We start from the raw sequence: 27,717 nt of genomic DNA, 5'->3' as shown, positions 1-27,717 counted from the left end.
GCTGCTAACCGAAGGGTCGGCGGTTTGAACCCACTAGCCACTCCAGGGGAGAAAGATGTGGCAGCCTGCTTCTGTAAAGATTACAACCTTGGAAATCCCACAGGGCAGTTCTGCTCTATCCTATAGGGTAGCTATGAGTGGGAATCGACTTGTCGTCAGTGGGGTTGGGTTTTTTTGATCCTGCCTAACTTATAGCGACCTCTGTGAGTCGGAACCAACGGAAAGACACACAACAACAGCAACAACATCTTGCCTAAACACATTTAGAGACCCTTTAAAAGGCCCTTTGCTGATGGACAACCAAGTGGCTCCTTCTCATATCAATAAGTAAGGCTGCCCCAAAAGGCTTCCTTTCCCTGTCAAGACCCACTGAAAGATGAGCCTAATTTTGAAGCAAACTTTTCAGACAAAGGCATCATATTTAACAAGGGGAGAACCATAGGAAGGTAGAAACGGAGGATAGCAGATGTGGGTCTTCCCATCTGGGAGCCACCAAAGCTTTCTAGATTTTGTTTGAGTTGCTGTTTGAAGAAAAATATTGTTCACAATGCTTAGTCTCATTCAGCCTCTGTGAATTGTAGATTAGAAAGTGTATTTCTCTACCTTTCCAGCAATTTGGAACTAACTCATATGTACTTTTGCATCAGTCTGAGAGCTACATTTTCACCTAGACCTCAGTAGCCCGATGGTCCTGCTATTAAATAATAAAACACAGCAGATCAAGAACTCTACCCTCATCAAAAATCAAAAGTCCTTCCATTACCTATTTACTAATTACCAGAGTTTTAACCAACAAAAGTGAGGTCTTAAATTCTTAACTCCTTTGACTGTTATAAAACTTTGCAGGGAACTATCTCTTGCTAAGACTTAACTTACAAAAGTACAGCCCATAATTTTTCCACTTTCTACTTTGTACCCTCTGTCAAGTTCTCACATCTTGAAGGAGGTAAATTAAAGCTACTAAAAGTGTAAACTCCTTTCAAACAAGCGTCTCTTCCCCTTCCCTACCACGAGTCATTAACATGGTTCTTGGTCTCTTAAACTCATCTCTGGAAGTCCTCTCAGAGAAGTGGGCATTTTGTTCAGAAAGTATAATACCACCTGAACCAGATTTTAAAATGGAGTGCCAGCGCATGAACGTCTGCGTGGCTTGCATGAATGACATTGTACTTAAGGAATGCTCAAGTAGAGGGAGAAAGGTCAAAGCAAGGATCTCAGTGCAATGACTTTGGTTTTGACTGTCTGCAACCTCCAGTGAATCAGGGACCCCAGAGCCCACCTGTATCCCAGGATGTGTGAGTTGCCAGGTAGGTTAAACTTTTTCAGACCATTCTGATTCCTGATTCCTCACTAGTTTTATATTTTTGTGGAGGCTCATGTGTGAATTTAGTCCTCATGTAAGGTAAAATTGCAGGAGGGAGCCTCCTCTCCACTTTTGGCCAACCGGTCATGACTGTCTTACATGCTAGCCGTAACACTTATCAGCACAGCAACAGCCATGTGAAGCATTATTTTTGATCAACAGATACAAGTAGTTTTCTTATTAGTATACCCAGTCAGTGTCCCTTATTAAAAATACTGCATGTACACCAATGTTCATGGCAGCATTATTCACAATAGCCAAAAGATGGAAACAACCCAACTGTCCATCAACACACGAATGGAAAAATAAAATGTGGTACATATATACATGGAATATTACTCAGCCATAAAGAGAAATGAAGTTTGAATACATGCTACAACATGGGTGAATCTTGAAAACATTATGCTGAGTGAAATTAGACACAAAAGAACAAACATTATATGATACCACTTATATGAAATATCTAGAATAGGCAAATGCATAGAGACAAAAGTTTATTAGTGGTTACCAGGGGCTAGAGGGAGGAGAGGATGGGAGTTATTACTGAAGGGGTACTGAGTTTCTGATCGGAATGATGTAAAATGTTTGGAAATGGATAGTGCTGATGGTAACACAACATAATGAAAGTAATTAATGTCACTGAATTGAACAGTAAAAAAATGGTTAAGATGCTGTTGTGGTTTGAGTTGTGTCCCTCTAAAGTATGTGTTGTAAATCCTAACCTCTATGCCTGTGGTTATAATCTCATTTGGGAATGGGTTGTCTTTGTTATGTTAATGGACAGGATTAGTGTAGGGTGTGTCTTGAGTTAATTTCTTTTGAGATATAGAAGAGATTAAACAAGCAAGATAGAGAAGCAGAGATGGGGAAGAGAGATGCCAAGCCACATGAAGATTGCCCAGGAGCAGAAGAAGCTCAGAAGAGACAAGGTCCTTCCTCCAGAGTCAACAGAGAGAGAAAGCCTTCCCCTAGAGCCAGCACCCTGAATTCAGACTTCTAGCCTCCTAAATTGTTGAGAAAATACACTTCTGTTTGTTAAAGCCATCCACTTGGGGTATTTCTGTTATAGCAGCACTAGATAACTAAGACAGATGGCAAGCCTTTTATTATATATATTTCACCAAAATAAAAAGTATTATAAAACAGGAAAAAATTGGATCATCTCAATAGTCCTACATCGAGGAGATATGAATAAAGTAGCTAAAATGTTCACATAATTTTTAAAAATACTGCAAAATTCATGTGACTCCAGATACCGCTATCACTATGCAGATCCATGGTTATACACACTTTCTACCTTCCTGAAGTACTTACTCCATCACCCACCATTTTATCTACTAGCTCTAGTGCAGCTATGGCTGTTGCAGTTTTAGAGGTGGCAAAAAAATAAATAAAGCTGTGTGTTATATGACTTCTTCCAGGTCATGTGACTATAAAAAGGAAGCATTAAAAAAGAAAAAAAGAAAAGCCAAATCAGGTTTTCTGATTTATTACAGCAGTGCTTTTCAACACTGGCTATATGTTCAAATCGCCTGGAGGTGTATTTAAATATAAGAGTGCCCAGGCCCCAGCCCAGACCAATAAATAAAATAATAAGGAACAGGGCTTAGGCATCAGTATTTTTTAAAAGCACCCCTATAAAATTTTAATTGCTGCCTGGATTGAGAACCACGGTGCTATTTCATGTTAGAGTAGCCTCCCTCCATTCTCTTCTCCCTCTTTTTCTCCTTCCTCCGCTCCCTCTTCTCTCCTTTTCTCCCTTTAACAAACATTGACTGAGTAGCTGCTGCATGAGAACATATGGGACATGTAAACACACATGCACGTGTGTTTCAGTAGCTGTGACTGCAGCGTGCACAGATGGCTGAATTCCACCTAAGAGAGGGGTGGGGGGTTAGTCAGGAAAGGCGTCACAGAGGTGATGCTTTAACAAAGTTATTCTTTGGTTTCCTCTTTATCCCAACCTCTCAGAATTGTGGCATTGCCTAAAATACAGTGCACTCATTGTCTTAGTTTGAGTTCCCCCTGAGAGCAGGGGCTTTGGAGAAAATCCTGAAGCAGAAAAGCTGAGTCCCTCACAGCATGAGCTTGAGGTGGTCCACTGGCAACATGCATGGAACCATCCACAGCTGTGCTGAAGTCAGGCTGACTGAGAGGATCACCTGCCATCCTGTTAATAAGGCAATTTCTTCAGGGATACTTCCTTCCCTAACCCCTGTTAGGGACTCCTTCCTTTCACACTACTTTCCTGACCGGGACTCAACTTTCTCTAATGTGCAGGCCCTCCAGGGGAATTGGAAAAACTGACAGGGTTAATGTGGGTCTCCCTAATATGCCAGGTACATAGTTTAGCCAGCAGATTGGTGGCTGAAAACAACTTTGATGGAATTAAAAGTCTTCAAGGTATTTCAGACAGCAACTACCTGCTGTGACAGCCAATAGGGACAATATGTCATGAGAAACACACTCTTGCTGTTCGTGAGGAGCTGAGGTCTTCTAATACGCAATTAGCAAAGGATAAAAATTTTTTTAAAAAAGTGTATAGAAATTGAAAATTCATGCTGAATAGAATTTTGTAGATGTAGATTATAGTAGGCGAACTAAACTCATTCACCAAATGTGTTTTGAGCACCTACAATGTGCCAGGCACTGTTCTAGGTGCACATCAGAGAGGAAACAACAAAAATCCTGGTCTTTAAACATGCATTGTAGATGCCCTTAATTGTAGATATCATTTTAATGATAATTCTAAATTTCATCAAAATCAATACTTCAGACAAGAAAAAGATTATAGCCAAGAAAATATTATGGAAGAAATAATTTAAAATATTACAATAGTAATATTTCAGAGGTAAGTCTATGAATGATTTTTACAATTCTTTCCTACTTTTCTGTGCTTTTCACATTTTCCTTAATAGGCGTGCATAACTTTTATAGTGGGGAAGAAAAATTCAAGGATAAGGGTAAAAACCAAGAGACTCCTTGTCTAACCTGATAAGGCTAGAGGAGTTTTACAAAAATTACTTACAGCAGGCATGGACTTCTGAGTCAGATAACCTTGGTTTCTAATTCCAGCACTGCCCCTTATTAGCTATGTGACCTTGGATATGTCACATAACCTTTCTGATTTAATTATAGGATCATAATCTATAAAAATAGAGGTATATGCCAGCCTCAATCTCCAGAGTTGTTAAAGATAATAATTCAACATACGTAAGAAAACTTGAAATAATGTTCTGTACATGGTAGGTGCTCAATGTTGGCTAAATTGAATTGGGAAGGACCCACTAGGATCAAGCCCAGAAGCTCTCATACACTGCTAGTGGGAATATAAAATGGTACTGCCTCTTTAGAAAACAGTTTGGCAGTTTTAAAAAAAAATTAAAAATACATTTACTATATGATCCAGCCATTCCATTCCTAGGTTTTTACACAAGAGAATAGAAAGCATATGTCTATACAAAGATGTTTTCATGCATGTTAGTAGCAGCTTTATTTATCATTGCCCCAAACTGGAAACAACCCAAATGTCCATCAACAGGTAAATGGAGAAATAAACTATGATATATCTGTATAATGGGATACTACTTAACAATAAAAAGGAATGAACGATATGGATGAAATCTCAAAGTAATTATACTAAGAGAAAGAAACCAGGCATAAAACGAGTACATACTGTATGATTCCATTAAAAAACTCAAGAAAATGCCAGTTAATCTATAGTGACAGAAAATAGTTCATTGGTTGCTTGGGGCCAGATACAAGGAAAAGGGAAGAAAGGAGGGATTACAAGTGTCAGTTGGAATCTTTTGTGGTGATGGATATGTTCACTCTCTTGATTGTGGTAGTACTTTCATGGGTGTGTTACAGCTAATGAAACCATATACTTTACTTTAAATATGTCTAATTTGTTATATGTCTATTTCACGTCAATAAAAAAATGTTTCTTAAAATGTTTAGCAGTGGTAGCTGAGTACCATCCAGTTCTTCTGGTCTCATGCAAAGAAGGCAGTTGTTCATGGAGGCAATTAGCCGTATATTCCATTTCTTCTTCCTATTCCTGACTCCCCTTCTTCCCCTGTTGCTATAGGTTAATAGAGAACAATTGTACCTTGAGTGGCACTTTGCAAGCTTTTAAGACCCCAGGCACTACACAAGGAACTAGGAGGTAGAGCAGAAGCACTAAACACATATGAGACCAATTAACATGGGATGTCCTATGAAACCATGACCCTAAACCTCCATAACAAGGAACAAAATCCAAATCTCGTGATGTGTTTGGTTGTACATAAGCAGCCTCAGCAGCTGCTTTTTTTTTTTTTTGTCATTGTTGTAACTACATCTATCATACAACCTTTGCCATTCCAGCTTTTTATAGGTGTGCAACTTATTGACAGCAGTTACATTAATCGACTGTGCAACCGTACCCTTAACCAATGTGATATTTCCATCACTGAGCTGGATGGTGCCTGGCTACCATTACTAACATTTTGATCAATGATTCTATAGAAGAATCCTGATCAAAAGGAGGAAAATGCAGAACAGAATTTCAAATTCTCATGGAATCCAGACTTTCTGGAACAATGAAGTCTAGATGAATCCCTGAAACTATTGCCCTGAGATATTCTTTAAACCTTAAACCAAAAGTATTTAATATTTAAGTCTTCTTAAAGCCAAACAATAGTTTAGCTTAACTAGTAAAGAAAGTCTGCCTTGAGCGTTGTGCTCTTTTAAGATCTATCTATATGGGGTCAAACTGACAATAGCAACTCAAAAGACTAGACAGGAAACTTAGGGGGCAGTGAGTTTATGTTAATGGAGGAGGAACAACTTGGAAAAGGAGGGTGAGAATGGCTGCACAACCTGAAGAATGTAATCAATATCACTGAATTGTACATGTAGAAATTGTTGAATTGGTGTATGTTCTGCTGTGTATATTCTCAACAACAACAACAAAATAAATTATTAAAAAAAAAGTTTCTGAAAAAAAAAAAAGTCAATCCCAGAACTCCCTTCCTTCTCAGTCTTAGACTCTCATACAGGGAAGAGTGAATTAGGTGACCAGTTGATTTTGAGAATCCAGACAAGTTTTTTCCCATAACGTGTGCAGATGGATTCTTAGCAGAGAGAGAAGATTTAAATTTCTCAGTGCGGCCAGTCTAAAGTTATTAAATTTTTAAAGAATGGTATGGATTTCTGTCCAGAACCACAAGACAAAGCTAGAAGACAGGGGCTACATTTTTTGCCTGTCAAGAGCTGATGTAGCAAGTACAGAAATATAAAATGCCTCATCAAAAAATTAATGCCCCAATATTCAGGAGGCGACTGTACATGGGTGATAAATTTCAGATAATAAAGAAAGATACAAATATAAACTATGCAGGCTGATTTTTTTAAAGATAAAACAGTGATACTGATGTCACAGTTAAATGTGTATTAGTCCAAGCAGAGTCTCTTTGTTTTCCATAAAAAAGCCAAACTGGTTTTGCCAGGATTAACAATGACAACTAATAAATCTCAGGAAGCAGCAAATGAATTTTAGGGCCAAACTAAAGGACTAGATTAAATGGATTAATACCCCAACACCCAGCATCAGAAAGAGGGAATTTGTGCTAAGGGTCTGAAAGATGTGATTTTGTTTCAGTCTTGGCTGGCACCAGAGGATGAACCCCCAAAGCCCCAAAGATAGAAATAAGAATTCTGGGCTGGTTTGCTAAATGTTGTTTGGCATTTAAAAACATACAGATATTGTTCATTTGTGCAATCCCTTAGCATTATTAAAACCACTTTAGAATTTTTTCACACTTAAAATGACTCTGGAAAAAAATTAACATGTTTTCTCTGCATCATGTTATTAAAGGATGCTGCTTTTCTAGGTCATTTGAGATTTGATATAGAATGATTGCCCTAGATGCAAAGTCATGCAGTACGTTTTGCTACTGTCTGACTGGCTAAAGTGGTATAATAGAAGCTAGAATCGTACACCGGGGTGCTGAGAGGGACCTTGAAGAATAGCCAATCACGGAAACAGGATATGTGTAGCCAAGCCCTGTAACTCCAGTGTCTAAAAGCTAAGCCTTTGCAGAGTATTAGAAATTAGGGGAGGTTCTCAGAAAGGACTGTCAGGCTATGGGGGAATGTAAAACTTAAGAGAGAATAAGGCAGTGGCTCTGCTTTTCACATATTTGACTTACATAAGCCCCAAGAGAAAGGAAGTCACAATTTATTGAATACCTGTTGTTAGCCTTGTCTCTGGGTGGTAAAAACGGTCAGTGTTCTCGGCTGCTAACCAAAAGATTAGAGGTTTGAGTCCGCCCAAAGGTGCCTCAGAAGAAAGTCCTGGTGATCTTCTTCCAAAAAATCAGCCATTGAAAATCCAGTGGAGCATAGTTCTACTCTGACACACATGGGGTCTCCGTGAGTTGGAGTCAACTCAATGACAACTGCTTTGTTTTTTGATTTGTTGTTAGCCTAGCATATAGTACAAGCCTAGAAAATTAAGTTAACATGTTGTAGAAAAAAGATCCACAACTCTAACAAAGGGTCTTAGAAGGCAGAACATAAATGCTTGAAGAAAAATGCCAACGATTCCCTATCTTCGGTGTGAATACGACATTCCCTAGCCTTAGAATTATGGCTAGCATTCTGACATTTTTCTCTCTGTTTCTGTCCACTGCCCCCCACCCCGACCGCTTTGCTAGGTATCCAGATTAGCTCCTTTACCCAAGCTGACCTGACTTCACGAAATGTTCAGTATATCCATTCCAGTGAGGCCGAGAAACACACAGATGCCTTCAGTTTTACGCTCTCTGATGGAGTCAACGAGGTAGGTGATGAGCTCGATTCCCTCCTTGAATGGGTATTGATTCCTCACAGCCTTCTTTGAGTGGAATGGGTGGAGGGACTGGGGATATGAGATCTTTGTTTTCCTCAGCTCTCAGCTAAGGCTTAGGGACAACCTCTGATAGCCAGTGGGGCTCTTCCCAAGAGAACTTGTAGGTTCCTGGTCAGACAGTCCTGCCAGGAATGGAGTGAAAGGGAAAGTAGAGAGTACCTACTTTCTACTTGTGCGGTGGGTGTAGGGACAGGTGATCCACCTGTACTTTTCTGCCCCCTAGGTGACTCAGACTTTCCATATCACCATTCTCCCCGTGGATGATTCACTGCCCATTGTCCAGAGCCCAGGGATGCGGGTGCAGGAGGGTGTGAGGAAGACCATCACAGAGTTTGAGCTCAAGGCAGTGGATGCGGACACAGAGGTAAGAGAGCTCACCTGGGTTCTCTGGCTGGTGAGAGGCTGATTTGTCAACGTCTATAGCTTTGTGATCCTGCGGTTAGTGGTGAGGTTTTAATTCCTGAAGGATTAAAAATTACTATGGCCTTCTGGAAAGGAGAAACAAATGCATTTGAGACCAAATCATTTTAAACCTTTTCTCAAACCCTAAATACATTTACCCTCTCACCTGATTACATGTAAAAATCCTTTTAGCATGTTGATTTTTTATCATGATTCATAGAAAATTAGGTAGATGGCATTTTACCCCATGTTTTTATTATTCCTTATTAGAGTGACCTATATACTTTTTCCTCCATTTCCCCTCCTTCATCCAGACCTCTCTGGCTGACAAATTATTATTACATCCCCAAAGAACTAGGCTTTGTGCAGTAAAACAGGGCATGTGGAGATGAAGTTTTTATTTTCATGATGCTTCCAGATTAAAGTATCAAACATTCTGATGTAATCTAGCTCCCATAAAAGAGTGCCATTGCACTTATTGATTAGTTCTATGTATACTCGTCTCTGTGCTGGCACGTATTCATTGATTTATTCATTCTTTCAACAAACATTTATTATCTACTACTTGTCCGGCTCTGTTCTAGATACTAAAGACAGAGTTGTAAATAATACAGATAAAAATTTCTACCTTAGTGAGTTTACAGCCTTTTGGGGGTGGGTAAATGGAAAGAACATACAATATCATGTCAGATAGTGATAAGTGCTATGAAGAAAAATAAAGTGAGGTAAGGAGATAGAGAGTGATGGGCAGGTATTTTAGATAAAGTTGTCAGGGTGGGTCTCTGAGGAGAGTATTTGAGCAGATGTCATGAAATGAGAAAGAGGAGAGGCAAGAGGCCAGAGAGGAACCCTGGGGCCAGATCACAGAGGGCCTTGTTGGCCCAGGTGAGGCCTTTGCTTTTTATTCTAAGTTGGTGGGAAACCATTGTAAAAGTCTTAAGCAGGGTTTTATGCCTCTTTCTTTTCCCCTGTACAGGTCACCTTAGAAGCAGCAATTCAAAATGAGAAATTAACTGCTCTCCTGATGCGTATGGAATTCTGTATTTAAGAGTTTTAGAAAAGTAGGGGAAAATGGATGGAAAAGAAATGAATTGTTTTTAAAAGTCTAGTTCCTATCATCCTGGTTAAAAATAAAAGGGAACTTTATTGAGCCAATTCCAACTCATTGTGACTCCATGTATGTCAGAGTAGAACTGTGCTCCATAGGCTTTTCAATGGCTGATTTTTTTGGAAGTAGATAGCCAGGTCTTTCTTCCAAGGTGCTTCTGAGTGGACTCGAACCTCCAACCTTTCAGTTAGCAGCCAAGCTCATTACTGATCTTTTAAAGATTAAAAATTCAGGTTTTCCCCAATGACCTAAAAAGAGCCAGTTTAAATGTCTTAGTCCTACAACTGAAGGCACCAGAATATAAATCCAATTGTAGTAACCAATGTCGTTTCTCTCTTTAGCTTTATTTTTGGTATCAATAAAGAAAATGCAGTCTTTATTTTATAATTGTGTGTAGGTTCTGCTACCCTTGACCAGCTATTGGCTGTCCCTCACTCATCTGGTTTCTATTACCAACTTCCCTCCCCTCTTTTTGCCTCCTCGTCAGGCTGAGTCTGTCACATTCACCATTGTGCAGCCCCCACGTCATGGCACCATCGAGCAAACCACCAATGGACAGCATTTCCACCACACCTCCACCTTTACCATGGAAGACATCTACCAGAACCGGGTCAGCTACAGCCATGATGGTAGCAACTCCTTGAAAGACCGGTTCACCTTCACTGTTTCTGATGGGACGAACCCCTTCTTTATTATTGAGGAAGGAGGAAAAGAGGTGAGGGGCAACGACAATGGAGGGGGAGACATAGCAATGCATGCCAGATGTTAGCTAGATGAAAACATGAGATTTTTACATCAAGTATAACATGGTTCAAGTTCTTGTTCTTTCACCTACTAGAAGATTGACCTGGCAAATAATTTACCCTCCCTAAGCCTCAGTTTTTTATCTGTAAAAGGGATACAATAATAATTACAAACTTCAATTAGTTTGATCTAAGGATCAAAGGAAGTAATCCACATAAAGCGCTTAACAATGTTGGCAAATATAGTCAGCAGTTAATAAAAGGTGATACCCATTGCCGTCTAGTCGATTCCAACTCATAGCAACTCTATAGGACAGAGTAGAACTGTCCCATAGGGTTTTCAAGGAGCGCCTGGTGGATTCGAACTGCCAACCTTTTGGTCAGCAGCTGAGCTCTTAACCACTGTATCACAAGGGCTCCAATCAAAGGTGATAGTTGTTGTTATTAATATTACTGTTGTGGATTTCTCCTTTTCCTTTTATGCACCGTTTACTCTTTGAATTTGTCCCGAGATTATCTTTTATGGGTCCCCTCAGTCCAGCTACCGTCTGAGTTTCATGAGGAATAACAGCCCAGTGGTTAAGAGTTTGGCTTTTGCTTCCAAAAGATTCTGGTTCTGCCACTTATTAGCTGAGGGGCTTGGTAAATCATTTAACTGTTCTAAGCCTCAGGTTTCCTGTCTGTAAAATGGGGATGATGCCAATGCTCCTAATGTATATAAAGCACTTAGCCCAGTGCCTGGTATGCAGGAAGCATTTGATAAATCACCACTGTCATCATTTTAGGACCAGCTTGTGAAATAGGTCAAGATGCTTTTCTCTTGAGGTCATTCAACTGTCAAGCTTGGAAATTGCTCCATTCTAACATCAGATATTAGGAGAAACTTTAAGATCCCCTTCACTACCATGCCACTTCTTCCCATCACTGCCATTTTCACTCCTTCCTTCATTCCTTAGCCAGGTGTCCTGTAGTACCCTAAACCTCCCCTGGGAACAACTGCAGCTAAGGGGAAAGGCAGGCCAGTGGGCACCCTTACATCACCCAAGTCTGAGTCCGACTTGCAGAAGCAGTTTTATGAGCAGCAGCATCACACCCTCCCATACTTCCAGGAAAACAAAAAGATCTGTTCCTCAGCCCTGCAGAGTTCCTTTTCTCCTTTGATGATGAATGATTATTTTCCTGGAAGAAGGTTTCTCCTGCATCCATTAGAGAGAGGCAGCCCCCAAGAAGGTCATTCTCAGTTGGCCTGTGTGTTTGTGGGATAGCTCTTGGGATTTCCCTGCCATTTCAGTATCTGCACTGCATCACCACCTGGCAGGTCACTGGTTTTATTTTTTCTCTCCCAAACTGTAGTTACTCCCAAGTTAGTTTGACTTTCTGAAGAGAAAAAAAGATTTCAGGATGTATTAGCAAGAGGGCTACCTCTTTGATAAACATGAAAGGTCACAGCAGGTCTCCAGAGGGACCTTGTCATTTAAAAAATGGAAATTATTTAGAAGGTGAGTTGTAGAAGATTGAAAAGCCAGCATCTTGCTGCCCTGTGTGGCAGCTTGCTGTATTCGATCAGCAACAGTGAAGTGCTGGGTCAGACTCCCTGTGTGTGTGTCTGTGTGAGAATAAAATGATAAACTAAAATTCCTTTTCTTTTCTCTATCCCCACAAATTTATTTCACCTCTACGTTTCTTCTACCCTTTCCCCCACATAAATAGTTCTCCCTCAAAAAAATAAAAGAAGAAAGGAAGGAAAATAGATCTCTTTCCATGAACACTTCTTTTCATATGTGACAGAACCCCACCTGGAGACTTTAACATTAACATTTATTTTAATTTTTTCATGGTAGTAAAAATATGCATAACAAAACATTTACCAATTCAACAATTTTTACGTGTAAAATTCATTGACAGTGATTACATTCATCATATTGTACAGTCATTACCACTATCCCTTTCCAAATTATTCCACCACCATTAATGGAAACTCAGTGCCCCCTAAGTAATGACTCCCCTTCCCCCACCTTCCACCACCTGGTAACCACTAATAAGCATTAGTCTCTATACATTTGTCTATTTCATATTAAGTGGTAATCATACAACATTTGTCCTTTTGTAACTGACTTCACTTGACAGAATGTTTTCAAAGTTCATCCACGTTGTAGCATGTATCAGGACTTCGTTTCTCTTTATGGCTGAGTAATATTCCGTTGTATGTATATACCACATTTTGTTTATCCATTCATCTGTTGATGGACATTTCGGTTGTTTCCACCTGTTGGCTATTATGAATAGTACTGCAATGAACATTGGTGTACAGGTTTCTCTTTATGTTCCTGCTTTCACTTCTTCTGGGTATATACCTAGGATTGGGATTGCTAGATCATCTGGTATTTGATGTTTAATTTTTTGAGGAACCACCAGGCTTTTCCACAGCAGAATTACCATTTTGCATTCCTGTCAGCAGTGGATTAGGGTTCCAATTTCGCACATCTTCGCTGGTACCTATTATTTTCCATTTTTTTGACCATTGCCATTCTAGTAAGGGTGAAGTGGTATCTCAATGTGGTTTTGATTTTCATCTCCCTAGACCTTAACATTTTAATGATAGTTTTCATCAACTTCTTACAAAATTTTTAACAAGGGTTATTGAAAGAAAAATACCTGTTTACTGTTTCACCTCAGAGTAGTATTGAACTCAACTAAAGAATGCATAGGTGTGTGAAAAGTAACTTCCATTGTTGAATGATGAAATTCCAGCAGGAGTGCCACTTGCTTCTTGCTCCTTTTCTTCCCGTGTTATTTTCACTTTATCAATCAGCGTTTTCCCTTAAGCCTCATGTCAAGTGCCATAAGGGTTGGAAACTGGCTCAGTTGCTCATTTGTAATCTCTGATGTGTAAGGGCTTCCAGCGTTGTGGGCCCTGCACCCAACATACTTCAGGTGTCTGTGAATGATGAGTTTTCTTGTCTGGATTCCCCCCGCAGATTATGACAGCAGCACCTCAGCGGTTCCGAGTAGATATCCTCCCAGTGGATGATGGCACTCCTAGAATCGTGACCAACCTGGGGCTCCAGTGGCTGGAGTATATCGATGGCAAGGTAAGGCAGATGGGAAATATTTGCCGCATTCACACTAACTAATTTATGCCACATCCTTATTTGTGGAATGATCTATGAATAGAACTCCAGTTCATCTCATATGTTTATCCTTCCATAAGTGTGCTGATTTTCCTAAAATTGATTCGGAAGGTGATTATTTGGTTGTATATGTAACTGTTGTGTTGTAGCTTCCCACTGAACCAGTCAGGTTTTTAAAAATATGTAAGCCAAAATTAATGCAACTTCCTCTCATACCCTGTTTGATTTTTTTCTGTGTATTCAGAATGATCTCATTCTCTCCTCAGTACTCTCCAATTAGGCGTCTGCCTCCCACTCCTATCCCACTGCAGTGACACTTATCAGCATCACCAGTGTCCTCTGTTTTGCCAAATCTAAAGTGAATTATCTGTCCTTACCTTAGTACACCTGTTGTTGTTGTTAGCTGCTGTTGAATCAGCCCCTAACTCATAGTGACCCCATATACAATGGAACAAAATGCTGCTGGGTCCTGCACCATCCTGATGATTAACTGTGGATGGGACCACTATGATCCATAGGCTTTTCAATGGCTGGTTTTTTAAGCAAATTGCCAGACCTTTCTCCCTAGTTCATCTTACTCTGAAAGCTCCACTGAAACCTGTTAGTCATAGCAACACACTGACAGATGGGCTGCCATGGCTTCTCATGAGGTGCATTGGCTGGGAATCGAACCTGGGTCTCCTGCATGGAAGGCAGACCACCAATGCCCTCTAATAGACCTAGTAATTCTTAATGCTGTTGATCACCCCCTTCATTTCTTTGTTGAATGAATGAATGACCAAATTAAAGTTTAGCCAGTAGATTTAGGCAATAATGAGGTACAGTGTATTTATCTTACTCTATTTCAAGCACTGAACCTGATTCCTGTAAGGTATGAAGTGGACATCTTCCCCGTATCATTCTTTCAAGTTCCAACCTTCTTTCGAAGCTAAACTCAAATCTCACCTCTCTCCAAAATCCCTCCCTCCCCAACTCTAACCACAAAACCAAATCCATTGCCTGTCGAGTCTATTCCAACTCATAGTGACTCTGTGGGACAGAGTAGAACTCTGGGTTTCCACGGCTGTAAATCTTTACGGAAGCAGACTGCCACATCTTTCTCCCAAGGAGTGGCTAGGGGGTTCGAACCGCCGAACTTTTGGTTAGCAGCTGAGTAGTTTAACCACTGTGCCACCAGGGCTCCTTGTCCCCAACTCCAGATGGGATTAATCTCTCCCTGTCCCCCAAAATGTATAGCACTCTTTGTATCTCCCATTGTGGTACCAGCCATTATCTCCTTGCTCCTGAGCCTTTCTTTCCCAATAAAGCTTGGTACCTTGATGGCAGAGGCTGAGATGGTTTCTATCTTTGAAGCCTATCCAAGCCTAATAGAATTCCCCATGCAGTAGGCACTCAGTAAATCATTGTTGAACTGAATTAAATCTGAGTCAGAGGGTCCTGCTCCTGCTTTATTCCTGCCTCAGGAATTAAATTTAACGGGTTTCTATTCCAGGCAACCAACCTGATCACCAAGAAGGAACTGCTGACCATGGACCCAGACACGGAGGACTCGCAGCTTGTCTATGAGATGACGACGGGCCCCAAGCATGGCTATGTGGAGAATAAGCTTCAGCCTGGCACAGCTGTTGCTGTTTTCACCCAGGGTAGGGACTTGGGGAACTGAGATATCGGAGGAACCTATTCTCATGCCACTCTCCCTACCTCCTGGATCTTTCTCACAGCCACTTCCATCTACTTACCCCAAGTAACCTATTTGCAAACAAATAGGTCTTTTAGTATCAAACCATCCTACTTTTAGATTTTACCTCTCTTGATTTTTTTCTTGTTACAGAAAACCTTAGGGAATACAGTTCTATTTTGATACACATGGGCTCACCATGAGTTGAAATCAAGTGCAGCAACTGGTAATGCTGAACTATGGCAAAGAAAAATATATCTTTACCATACTTCCACAGTTCCCAAATTGCTTTATGTTTTGGCCAGATTTTTCTGGAAAGGATCACATGATACTGCTTGGTTTTCTTTGAAAAGAAAGGCAGAAATTACAAAGACTTTATGAAAGATCTGTGATCCTGTGAGGTTTATTTTTTATGCCATAAGGGTTATGGATTTTTTCAAGACTTTAGCAAAGAAATTAAAACCAACATGTATAGTTTGCTCAACAGAAACATTTTCCTGTTTTGAATCACATCAAGCAAACCATTTTGTGTTTTAGTATTTTTAACCTTGTCAGAGGACCTGATAGGGAGCAGTCATTGCAAAGTTGCATCTTAAAATTCATGCACTGTATTTACTTTTTTCTCCCCATCTTCAATCTTGTATTCTCTCCTAGGTTCCACATGGCTGTGTCTTGTGTACAGGCTGTGTGTCTTGTATACAGAACCTTCTTTAGAAGGAATTAGGGCTGAATGTTGGCAGATACAGAGGATAGGGCCAGAGATTTTTCACTGTCAGCTCTCTCAGATTTGCCTTTAAATATTCCACAGAAATTTACTGAAGTGCTTCTTTGCCAAGACCCTGGGATTCTCAATCTACAACAACACAAGGGTACTTTCTGTATAAAGACAAGTCTTTTGTTACACAGAGCTATGGGATTTTATTTTAAAATCTGGCAGACACATTTATTTTTGAGAGTACTTGGGAAAAGAAGTTCTGTCTGTAACCCATTAGAAGAATAAATTGAGTATGTTGACTTGGGAATTTATGAGGCCATCTTGACATCCCTGAGTTAATTCACAGTGACTCTTTTTTTCCCCACAGAGGATGTGAACTTGGGGTTGATTCGTTATGTGTTGCATGAGGAGAAAATCCATGAGATGATGGATAGTTTTCAGTTTCTGGTGAAAGACAGTAAACCTAATGTGGTCAGTGACAATGTCTTCCATATTCAGTGGTCCCTCATCAGCTTTAAATATACCAGGTACAAGTGTTATTGTGTTTTATTCTTGAGAAATTAATTGGGCAGCAGAGAAAATAAGCATGTAGCACCCTGGGGCTCAGCTCTAGTCATCTGATGATGATGGTGGTGGTGATGATGATGGTAGTGGTAATGATGATGATGGCAGCAATAACAATAATAATAAAAATAATAATTGCAGCAATATTTATTGAATACTATAGATATCAGGCACTGTATTAGGTACCTGGAGCCCTGGTGGTGCAGTGGTTAAGAGCTACAGCTGCTAACCAAAAGGTTGGCAGTTCGAATCTACCAGCTGCTCCTTGGAAACCCTATGGTGCAGTCTTCTCTGTCCTATAGGGTCTCTATGAGTCAAAATCGACTCAAAGGCAACGGGTTTGGTTTTGGGTTGGTATTAGGTACCCCACATATATCATTTTTTTTTATCCTTGCAGTTATGAGATGAGTACCATTGTTGGCCCACAGTGACAAAGCAATAGAGACAGAAAAAGGTTGAGTAAGTTGCCCAAGTTCACACAGCTAATAAGCAGTAAAACCAGGATTTAAGCCCAATGAGCCAGAACCCATGCTCTTAAGCATAATTCTTTACTGCCTTTAATACAAGTATTCTGGCTTCTGGCCTCAAGATTTAAAAGATAATCCAGTACAACTGATATGAAAAATAAAATGTATTCATTCATAAAATGTATTCAAAAAATGTATTCAAGTACTAAAAATAAACACTGCCCCATAATAAGAATACCTTCACCTTCAATCTGTATTCTCCCTGTTGTCAAGCTTGCATACTCCCTTAGCTCCTCTGGTTTTCATTGGATCATATAGGTTTAGGCTTAAATTCATAGCCTAATGTAGACAACTGTTTAAGATGCTTGCTTAGTTTATTTGGGGAGTTAGGCAAATGGAGAGACACTAATCAGTAAACATGGGTAAGCACATTGCTGATTTTATAGGTTTAATCACAACAATGATTATAATTTTCTGAGGAGGGTAATAATTCTTTAAATCTACATTTCAGAGACTCATCATTCTAAGAAATCAATTCCATGATAATTCAGATGAAAATTGGAAATTTTCATGTGGGGGAAGGGCTTGACTTCATGTGCCTCAGACATAGGTTCTTTCACTCTTACTCACACATACTTGGAGAATCAGAGGAAAAATCTACGTCTTTAGATATGTAGTCTTTTGTTGTAGGTAATTCAAACCTTTTTGTTTTGAAGGTTGTATCTCCTTCAAAATTAAAAAAAAAATGGTCACAAAACAGATCTCAATAAATTTTAAAATATTGAAATTATACAAAGTATCTTCTCCAACAACAAGGAACTGAAACTAGAAATTAATTAACAGAAGGAAAACTGGAGAAAACACAAATATGTGGAAATTAAACAGCAACACACTATTCAACAACCAATAGGTCAAGGAAGAAATCAAGAGAGAGATCAAAATTAAATAAATTAAATAAAACTGATCTTTTATTTATTTATTTTGGACAACCCTTTAATGTTTAATGGACTAAATTGTACAGAGGGCCCCAAAGTTTGCACTGAGGAATTCCTTCTCAGAGGCCCACGGCCTGCAACCCTCACAGCAACAAGGCCAAGCAAAGCCCAGTACGTGCTCCACTCATCTGCGCCTTTTCTAAACCTACATAATTAGTATCAATTATTAGCACATGCAGAGTTGTTGCCTACTTTGCAAAAGCAATACAAATTCCTACCAACAAGCTAAGTTAACGTCATCACTCCCCACTGTCATAAAACTCCGTTTATCTAAACATCTTTGCTATCTAGGCCTAAGTAACATTTCTTAACATTGGAGCTCTCCTGGCTCAGTTACACACTTCCTGGAAAATCCAGCCCAGTCAATTCCCACCTAAGTAAAGTCATTAATTGCCTTCTGAGCAGCATTCTTCTCTACAAACCCATGACCTATTCTAATTACTCTACCACACGAGGGAGAGATTGTTTGTAATTTCTTCGTGTCCTGAAATCTAAAGTTCATGGCTCATATGTGTGGTCCATCTTCTAAATGACCTGCAACTGTCTTTCAAAATGAGGCATACAGCATTCTGCATCCTCAGCTTCCTTTTCACTTAATTTTGTAACTGTTCCAGGTAAGCATGTTCCCTGCATTTATAACCTGGCTTCTTAAAGGAACCAAACTTCCTCTTCTCTGAACTGCCTCACACCAATGACCAAACAGAAAAGGCAAGCATTAAACAAGTGGTTTCTTTACAGTCATGGGGCAGATATTCAGAGACTGCCTTTTTGTGTGCTTCTAGCTACAATGTCAGTGAGAAGGCGGGGTCTGTCAGCGTCACAGTACAGAGGATGGGGAACCTGAATCAGTACGCCATCGTCCTGTGTCGTACCGAGCAGGGCACCGCTAGTTCCAGCTCCAGAGTCAGCTCTCATCCTGGGCAGCAGGACTACGTGGAGTATGCTGGCCAGGTGGGTGAGGGAGGGGCCTTCTATTCCTGAACTTCTAGGCAGGCTCTCACAGGGGTTGTTGCATGGTTGTAGGCTATTGTGGCATCTTCCCACTTCTTTTTACCCCACCTCCCTTTTCATTGACATCCTTCCTCAAGTAGTTTTTCTGTTTCCTTCCCACCTACTTTTTTCTTCACAGTCCATCTAATCCTCGCTACGGTTTAACTGGAAAAGCTTGGGTGGTGGTCTAGCTTTGCAGTCTTTACATGTTGGTAGGGTATACTTCATGACAAAAAGTCTTTAAGGCATCATGTTGTACCCTAAGCCTTTAATATCCTAGTGCTCCCTCTCACCTCACCTCCTTTACCTGAAGGAAGGGAAGAGAAAGTGTAGGGAGACCAGTTGGGAAGCTCTGGAACAGGCCAAGTGAGAGATGATGGACTTGAATGATAAAATGAAGATAGAGAGAAGTGGATGGATTCAACAGATGATTAAGAGGTAAAATTGATGAGATTTAGCAGCAGGGTAGTTACAGGGTAGGAGGGAGAGATGGATGATGATGCCTTTTGCTAAGAGGAGACACCATAAGAGGAGCAAGTTTGGTGAGAGGGTGATTGTGAGTTTGCTCAGGAGTGTTGAGTGTGAATGGCTTAGAGACAACAAGTTAACACACACACACATATATGTGTGTGTGTGTGTGTGTGTGTGTATATATATATATATATATATATAGGAGCCTTGGTGGCGCAGTGGCTAAGCGCTCAGCTGTTAACCAGTAACCAAAAGGTCGGCGGTTCGAATCCACTAGCTGCTCCTCGGAAACCCTATGGGGCAGTTCTACTCTCTCCCGTAGGATGCTATGAGTTGGAATCAACTTGATGGCAACGGATTTGGTTTTGGTTTGTGTGTGTGTGTGTGTCTGTTTGTGTATGTATGTGTGTGTGTGTGTGTATATATATATATATATACAAAAAAAAAATTGCTGTCGAGTCAATTCCAACTCACAGCGACCCTGTAGGAGAGAGTAGAACTGCCCCATAGGGTTTCTCAGGAGCGACTGGTGGGTTCAAACTGTCAACCTTTTGGTTAGCGGCCGAGCTCTTAACCATTGCTTCACCAGGGCTCCTATACACACACAACACTCAGACACACACACGCACACGTATACAGTTGCAGTCTTACCACTTTTCTATCACTCTATATTAAGAATCCGCCCTCATAAATACCTAGAACGTGTTTCTTTTCGATTTTATAGGACTGGAAAAGAAACAACCATTTTTTTATGATTTGCATGTTTATTCAAATTATGTACAGATATGTACATATACTATTCAAGCAAAGATATGGGTAAAATAATTCACTTTTACTTGTACTCCTTGGAACTATTTCCAGCTTTTGCATCTGCACTTCCTCGTATTCATGTTGCAATATCAATTTTCTGATTCCTTCCACATTTTATAGTCTCTGGCTTTCAGAAAACGTTTATTAGGCTGATGTAATTATTTTAGTGGAAATATTTGAGTATTCCTTCTCTAATAGGTTTCCACAGATTCCGGCTTTTTCAGGTTTACGTGTGTGTGTGTGTGTGTGTGTGTGTGTGTGTGTAAGTGTGTAGGGAGCACAGAGAGGAGTTCTGGGATAGAGATAAATAAATTTGCCAGTCATCTTTGTACCAGTGGTAATTAGAGTCAGGGTGTGAGAGGGAGAGAAAAAAGAGAGAGTAAAAACAAGAGAGAAAGAACAGGACTTAAATAATAAACTGCTTTACAGCAGCGTGCCGTGTATTTGTCATCTTCTATATATGGCACAATGCCTGGTACTTAATAGGTATTTATTAAATGTTTATTTCAAAGCAATTTAATTTTTCTTATGGCAAGATAAGTCTCTGTAAAGAGAAGTAGGTGCAGTCCTTTGAGACATTACAACTGGACTAAGGTAAGGCCTCGTATGTCCAATTAAAGTGAGGAATTAGAAAAGAATGGATAAGCTAAAGAGTCAGCAAAATGATGGGACAGGATATGTCCATGCATTTTTCAAGGAAAGACAAAAGACAGTGTATTCTAGAGTCTAAATAGAAGTCTATTGAATGTTTCACTGGGGGTGGGGGGGCATATTTTAAAATGTGGAGCTTAGTAAAAATTTAATTAGTTGATTAGATATATAATAATAATTTTCTGTTTGATGAAAATCATGTGTTTACAGATTTGTGTGCCCCTAGAGGTTTATGACTATCTTTGCACATGCTTCAGCTGTCTAAGTTTACACAAAGTGCAGTCAAGCCTGTTGCCTTTTCAGTTTGGGGCAAGTCCATAGCCCTGGAGTCATTCAAAGGTTTTATCTTTTTCTTGCACAAAGTAAAATCAGAATAAATCTCGGCAAGTTTCCTAAAATTATTTCGGTTTTACCAGAATAAGTATGTTCACATTATAGAGCTAGCCCATTTTAATGGCAAAAGGATTTAGCCAAATGTAAGTTAAAATTCAGTCTGGCTTGTTTATAATGTAACTTTCTATGAATTGACTGAGATTCTATATCAGTTTTGTCAATTTTATTTGTAGAAGTAATAAGGTGATGGTATTAATTATAATGTATTATATTAGTTCAGTGCTTTCATTACAAATTACCTCTTTTAGTCCTCCTGTAAGGATGTGAAGTAGGAGTATTATTATTGTTATTTAGCAACTGAGGAATGTGAAGTTGGTAAAGTTTCATATAGCCTTACTCAGGGACATACAACTTGAAAGTAATGGAACAAGGACTTGAGGCCAGAACTTCACACACCAAGTTCAGAGATCTTTCCAGTTTAACTTGGCACAAATAGGAGCGTAACTGAATAATCAAGGGATGACTGTTGCTGTCCCTAGTAAGTGAATAAAACAGGGTATGAATAGCCACTTACATGTCTTCCTACAGTCACCGAGTGGTAGAAGATGTCTTTCTTCTGCATGTCCCTATAGAATAAATCAGCCCCTGATTTACAGATGAAGAATAGGAAGAGGTGGACAAGTGTTCCAGGTGATGTAGCAGGAGGTTGGAGCTGGAAGAAACAGCTATTTCATCCAGTGCTCTGACCACCAGACCTGAGTTCTCTTTTCCCAAGATGCTCTGGGGAAACAAAGCAGAAACTGAGGCACAGCTTAACTCTTTGTTGTTTCCTTTGCAACAGGTGCAGTTTGATGAGCGAGAGGACACCAAGTCCTGCACCATCATCATCAATGATGATGATGTGTTTGAGAACATTGAGAGTTTCACCGTGGAGCTCAGCATGCCAGCATATGCCTTATTAGGGGAGTTCACCCAGGCGAAGGTCATTATCAGTGACACTGAGGACGAGCCTACATTAGAGTTTGATAAGAAGACCTACCGGATCAACGAGAGTGCTGGTTTCCTGTTTGCACCTATTGAAAGAAAAGGTCTGTTGATGCCAAGGGTGACAATGACCTATAATAATAGTTAACATTTATTGTGCCCCTTTTATGTACCAAGTGCTCATGTATCATATTAACTTATATGTCGTAAGTGCATGTGTTAACTCATTTGATCCTTAAAACAACCCCTATGATGTGATGTGATCCCAATTTTACAAATAGAAATCATGCATAAATGGCTTTAATAACTTGTCCATGGTCACATGCTTAGTAAGGTGAATGAAACTGGGATTTCAACCCAGGCAATCTGGCTCCAGAGTCTGAACTTTAATCATCATTCTGTGCAACTATAATAGCTCATAGTTACTGGACTTAAGTACCAAACAGGATTAATTTGCTATTGTATAGGAGTTGGAGTGTGGAATCTAAAATCACAGCTCTGGAGCAGAAACATGGACTCAGTCACTTCATTCACAGTTCCATTGGTGGTGGGATCCTTGTCTACTTCTTGAACTAAATTCTTATCTGGTTTAAGTCCTCCCTAGAAAGTAAATTCATCCAGTTTGTGAGATGGCAAGGTAGGGGGAAAGACAAAATGTGGGAAATCTTACCTTGCTTTGTGTAGTAAATTTGATTAACCACTAAAGAGAGCTTGTGACACTCCACAGAACCTTTAATATGTCAGTGTAAACTGGGACTCTGTAAAGTTTTTCAAGCTTATTTCATGCTGGAAGCCTTTGTTCTCTTGCCAAAACTAGTGTTCCGTGTTAGCCTGCTTTGAGGAAATGCTGAGCTAGCCTTTCAATGAGTTACCCTGCTTCTTGTTTAGGACCCTGTTCCTGAAACCTAATACCAAACAAGGACAGAGGCACTAGAAAAAAAAGAGCCTACTCTACCTCAATTTCTCCATCGGTCTAGGAAAGCTTATGCCCCCCACCTACTGTTTTACCAGGGCTTTCAGGAGAGTTTGGCAGGATAATCCATTACTCAAAATATGGTAGTGACATTCATCATAAACTGCTCATAATGATTCTAGCCATTGTTAGTACTATCAGAAGGTTTCTCTTCCTAGTTAAGTTGTTAGAGCCTCCATTTACTCTTAATTTGGACTAGAAGACTAGTTATATTTAGACTTCCAAAGTGTTCATGAACTCAGTATTCTTAATCAGTCACCCACTACATAAAAAATTTACTAGCCTTGGCCAAGGAGGGAAGTTACAGTTTGTAAGAACTGGCTTAATATTTTCACCTTAGTTCTTGTAAGTAAGAAAATGTGTTCAAAAATTTCCCAATGCAAGAGTCCAATAGAGAGCTCAGACGAGAAATAAACTGCATGTGGGAAATCAAGGACAATTCTTGAGGGGTTGAAAATCAAAACAAAGATCACATGGGTTTATGGTTATACAATATTGAGACTTTAAAACACATGGAAATTACATCCACATTCAAAACCACAATGTGACTATAGATGATGATGTCAGGTGTCTTTATTGAATCTGCTGACTGGGGATTCATGTAACAAACACTGTAGATAGCACAAAACTTTGGTGATGTCACTTGGAAAACAAGCACACCCCTCTGACTGTTCTGGGCCAGCAAGCCAGGCCCAGTGCAGAGTGTCACTGAGGGAAATGGCAGCACTAATAAGTAAAGTTATTTGTACAGAAATGTGCGTTTTATTTTGTTTTGTCTTTAAAAAAAAATAAAAGTAAGCCTGTTTCTCTCTGGGAATTAAAGTGCAGGAGTTTATTCAGAAAGGCAGTGAACTGTGCTCATAACACTACCTTCAGGACACAATTACTTCGCCACTTAAAGTACCAAATATGTCTCTTATCTTTCCCCCCGCCCGCTGTGGTTTTCGATGGTGGGCAATGAGTCTTGTGAATTAACAGAGCACAAAATTCACAGAATAGGAAATTCATTTTGAGTTGTTTGGTGAAGTATCTAGGGGTATATTAAATCCTCAAGTGGCTTATACTACAGGCTTAAAAGAAACTTCAATTTAAGAAGGTTTCATGCCAGAGTTTGAACAGAAATAGTGAAGGACTGTGTCAGAGGGAATTAAGCTCAGTAAATTACCAAAGATTTAAAAATTTAAGAAGTGCTCATTCAAGTGCTTTGGTTTTCTTGCCACTTGCATTTCAGGAGACTCGAGCAGCATTGTATCCGCAGTTTGCTACACGGTCCCGAAGTCAGCTATGGGAAGCAGCCTCTATGCTCTAGAATCAGGCTCTGATTTTAAATCTAGAGGGAGGTCTGCTGAGAGCCGGGTGATATTTGGGCCTGGTGTCACCATGTCAACCTGTGATGTCATGATCATTGATGACAGCGAGTATGAAGAGGAAGAAGAGTTTGAGATTGTCCTGGCAGATGCTTCTGACAATGCCCGCATCGGAAGGCTGGCATCAGCCAAGGTGCTTATTAATGGTCCCAATGATGCCTCCACTGTGTCCCTGGGCAACACAGCATTCACTGTCAGTGAGGATGCAGGTAATGGACAGCATCTCTGGGGCTCCATCACCATCTCCTGATACCGTTCTTGAATAATTTCCTCCTTGGAGTTGAGAACGCCGTTAAGACATTGAGAATTCTATTCCTCAATGATACCATTGTTGGTCTGAGGCATTAGAACCAAGAATGAAAGGTGTCAAGTATAGGGGTGTTTCATTTTTCTGGGTCTGGTTATGGCATAGTGGTTAAGAGCTACGGCTGCTAACCAAAAGGTCGCCAGTTTGAATCCACCAGCCACTCCTTGGAAACCTTATGGTGCATTTCTACTCTGTCCTATAGGGTCACTATGAGTCAGAATCAACTCAGTAGCAATGGGTTTGGTTTTTGGTTTTTGGGTTATTGATGGCAGATAATTGGTTAATGAGGCTTAGAGCTTCATTAGCTGATCCTCTGTGGCCCAGAGGGAGGGCATGGCGCTGAGTACTTTGGCTCGTAAAGAAGGTGAATTTGACTTATTGAGGATGGAGGTGTGTTTTTTAGGGTACTGCTGGCTGCTGAAACAAACTCCAGTTTCAGTGTCTTAACCCAATGGAAATTTCTCTTATATATAACAGTCCAAAGCAGTTGGTGGACAGATTTCTTCCATATGGTATTTCAGAGACCCAGGGTCCTTCCCTACTGTGGCTCCATCATCTGCAAGGGCCTCGAAGTCCTCTGCCTGATACTGGCAGACATACTGCTGGCAGAAGTATCAACAGCTATGCTGAGTACCTACAGACCTTGAGCCGGATCAAGGTCTTTCACCTCTTTGAAGGGTTAATGAGGCATAATGGGAAGTAATATCTTTAAGCTCTTGCTGTATACCAGGCACCATGCCATGGGCATTCCATGTGTTCTCATTTAATCTTCTGTGGAAGAGATAACATATAGAAAAGCAAATGGAGGCCCAGAAAGGCTAAATAAATCATCAGAGATCAAGCAATTAATATAATGGCAGAGCTGGGATTAGGGCTCAGATCTTTCTGTTGTTGTTAGATGCCATTGAGTTGGTTCTGACCCATAGCGACCTTATGCACAACAGAAAGAAACACTGCCTGGTCCTGCACCATCCTCACAGTCGTTGCTATGTTTGAGCCCATTGTTGTAGCTACTGTGTTAATCCATCTCATCGAGGGTCCTCCTCTTTTTCACTGACCCTCCACTTTACCAAGCATGATGTCCTTTCTACTCTACTACATTTCCTTTCACATATACCAAATCCCTAGCCGTGACTACAGATCATCTCACAGTATATTGGCTAGAGAAAGGTGATGGTTGGTGGACTTTTCATGTAGCTTCACTCTGACCTTGATTGTGAAATAGATAAAATTTACATGTATAACTTTAGGACAGTATAATGTATGATGTCACAGTAGACTAGAAGATGAGCTTCATTCCTAAGATAAGCAATAAACACGTATGGTTTAAGTAATGATGTGTGCACCACTTGGATAAAATAGGGAAATCAACCCAGTTAGAAACATTTAATTAGGAGCATTCGACTTCAGGCCCCACAGAGTCCCCTAGCTGGTTCCTCTTTAATTGACTATTTTCTTGCTTATCCCTGAGACCCTCCTCTCTGAGTTTCTTCTTCCTAAATAGGTTTGAGATGTTTTTCACTGAACCTCCCTCCCAAGTTCATTGTTCTTCCTCTGTGAACAGTCTCCTTTATGAAGCCACAAAACCCTTCTGACCTAAGGGCTATCTCTCCAGTACTATCTCCATGAGACACTTCTCTGGGTCTTCTCTTGATCTGAGTGTCTGTAGTGGAATCTCTCAGCCTCCCTCAGAGGAGGTAGATAGAGGAGCAGTGGGTTAAAACTATTGCTGTTAAGAGGGAGAACATTGTATTGAAAAACTCACTGATTTTCTGACTCAAGGTTGACCACTGAAATCTCTGTTACTGTCAATTCAGGCACAGTGAAGATTCCAGTTATCCGACATGGTACTGACCTTTCAACCTTCACGTCTGTCTGGTGTGCAACACGGCCCTCAGACCCAGCTTCCGCCACTCCAGGAGTTGACTATGTTCCTAGCTCTAGGAAAGTAGAGTTTGGGCCTGGTGACACTGAGCAGGTGAATATGCAGCATCAAGGGTTCATAAAATCATAAGGCTGGTTGGGTCCATTAATGTTGTCTTTAGTCTCCTTTCCAAACTCTCTTCAGGACTCTCAACTCCCCTTGCAGTATTACTATCTTCCCTTTCTTGAAAGCATATAACTCTCCAAGTGACATTTTCAGCATCAAATATCATGTACCACCGATTTAGGGTAGAAAATACACTTGTTTGATATAAGTACCTAGAAACAAAACTCCTGGAGGGGCGGGGCAATAGAGACATGATCATTTTATGGATTAGGAGAACTTGCTTTAAGACCACCAAAGAAAGGCAAGTTGTCACCTTTGTGACTACCCAATGGCAAATGGGTGTTGGGTCCTCTGTAAAGTTTGCTTTGATTTTTCTTCTAGTATTGCACATTGACTATCTTGGATGACGCTCAGTATCCAGTAATTGAAGGACTAGAGACATTTGTGGTTTTCCTCAGCTCAGCACAAGGGGCCGAACTGACCAAACCCTTCCAGGCTGTCATTGCAATTAATGACACCTTCCAGGATGGTAAGAGATTGGGGTTGCCAGCTGGTGATTCAGACTGTATTTCTATTTTTCCCTTAGCGTCTATGTATATGATATTTGAACTAATTCATACTTTTATTCAAGAAATATATATGTATGTATTTGTGTGTGTGCACATGTATTTATGTGTATTGTTACAGATATAAATACGGGAGAGAGAGAATCATTCATGATTCCGGTACTCTGGTAGGCACACAGAGATATATAAGCCTTGGGCCCTGTCCTCAAGAAGC

The 27,717-nt window shown here is 40.2% G+C and overlaps 1 protein-coding gene across 1 annotated transcript in view; it reads left to right on the top strand.

The window, feature by feature from the left end:
- Window positions 1-27,717, top strand: part of FRAS1 (Fraser extracellular matrix complex subunit 1) — a 516,919-nt gene that overhangs the window by 430,437 nt on the left and 58,765 nt on the right. Inside the window, exons 48-58 of the mRNA XM_012557480.1 lie at window positions 8,065-8,189; window positions 8,482-8,622; window positions 10,256-10,483; window positions 13,490-13,603; window positions 15,135-15,285; window positions 16,403-16,562; window positions 18,844-19,012; window positions 22,158-22,404; window positions 24,505-24,849; window positions 26,765-26,925; window positions 27,319-27,466. Of these exons, the coding sequence (XP_012412934.1) occupies window positions 8,065-8,189; window positions 8,482-8,622; window positions 10,256-10,483; window positions 13,490-13,603; window positions 15,135-15,285; window positions 16,403-16,562; window positions 18,844-19,012; window positions 22,158-22,404; window positions 24,505-24,849; window positions 26,765-26,925; window positions 27,319-27,466 (1,989 nt within the window). The remainder of the gene's footprint in view (window positions 1-8,064; window positions 8,190-8,481; window positions 8,623-10,255; window positions 10,484-13,489; window positions 13,604-15,134; window positions 15,286-16,402; window positions 16,563-18,843; window positions 19,013-22,157; window positions 22,405-24,504; window positions 24,850-26,764; window positions 26,926-27,318; window positions 27,467-27,717) is intronic.

Source organism: Trichechus manatus, unplaced genomic scaffold (assembly GCF_000243295.1).
Source record: "Trichechus manatus latirostris isolate Lorelei unplaced genomic scaffold, TriManLat1.0 scaffold00105, whole genome shotgun sequence".
NCBI lineage: Eukaryota > Metazoa > Chordata > Mammalia > Sirenia > Trichechidae > Trichechus > Trichechus manatus.
Note: the sequence above shows the minus strand (reverse complement) of the source record. Positions and strands in the feature narration are given on the sequence as shown.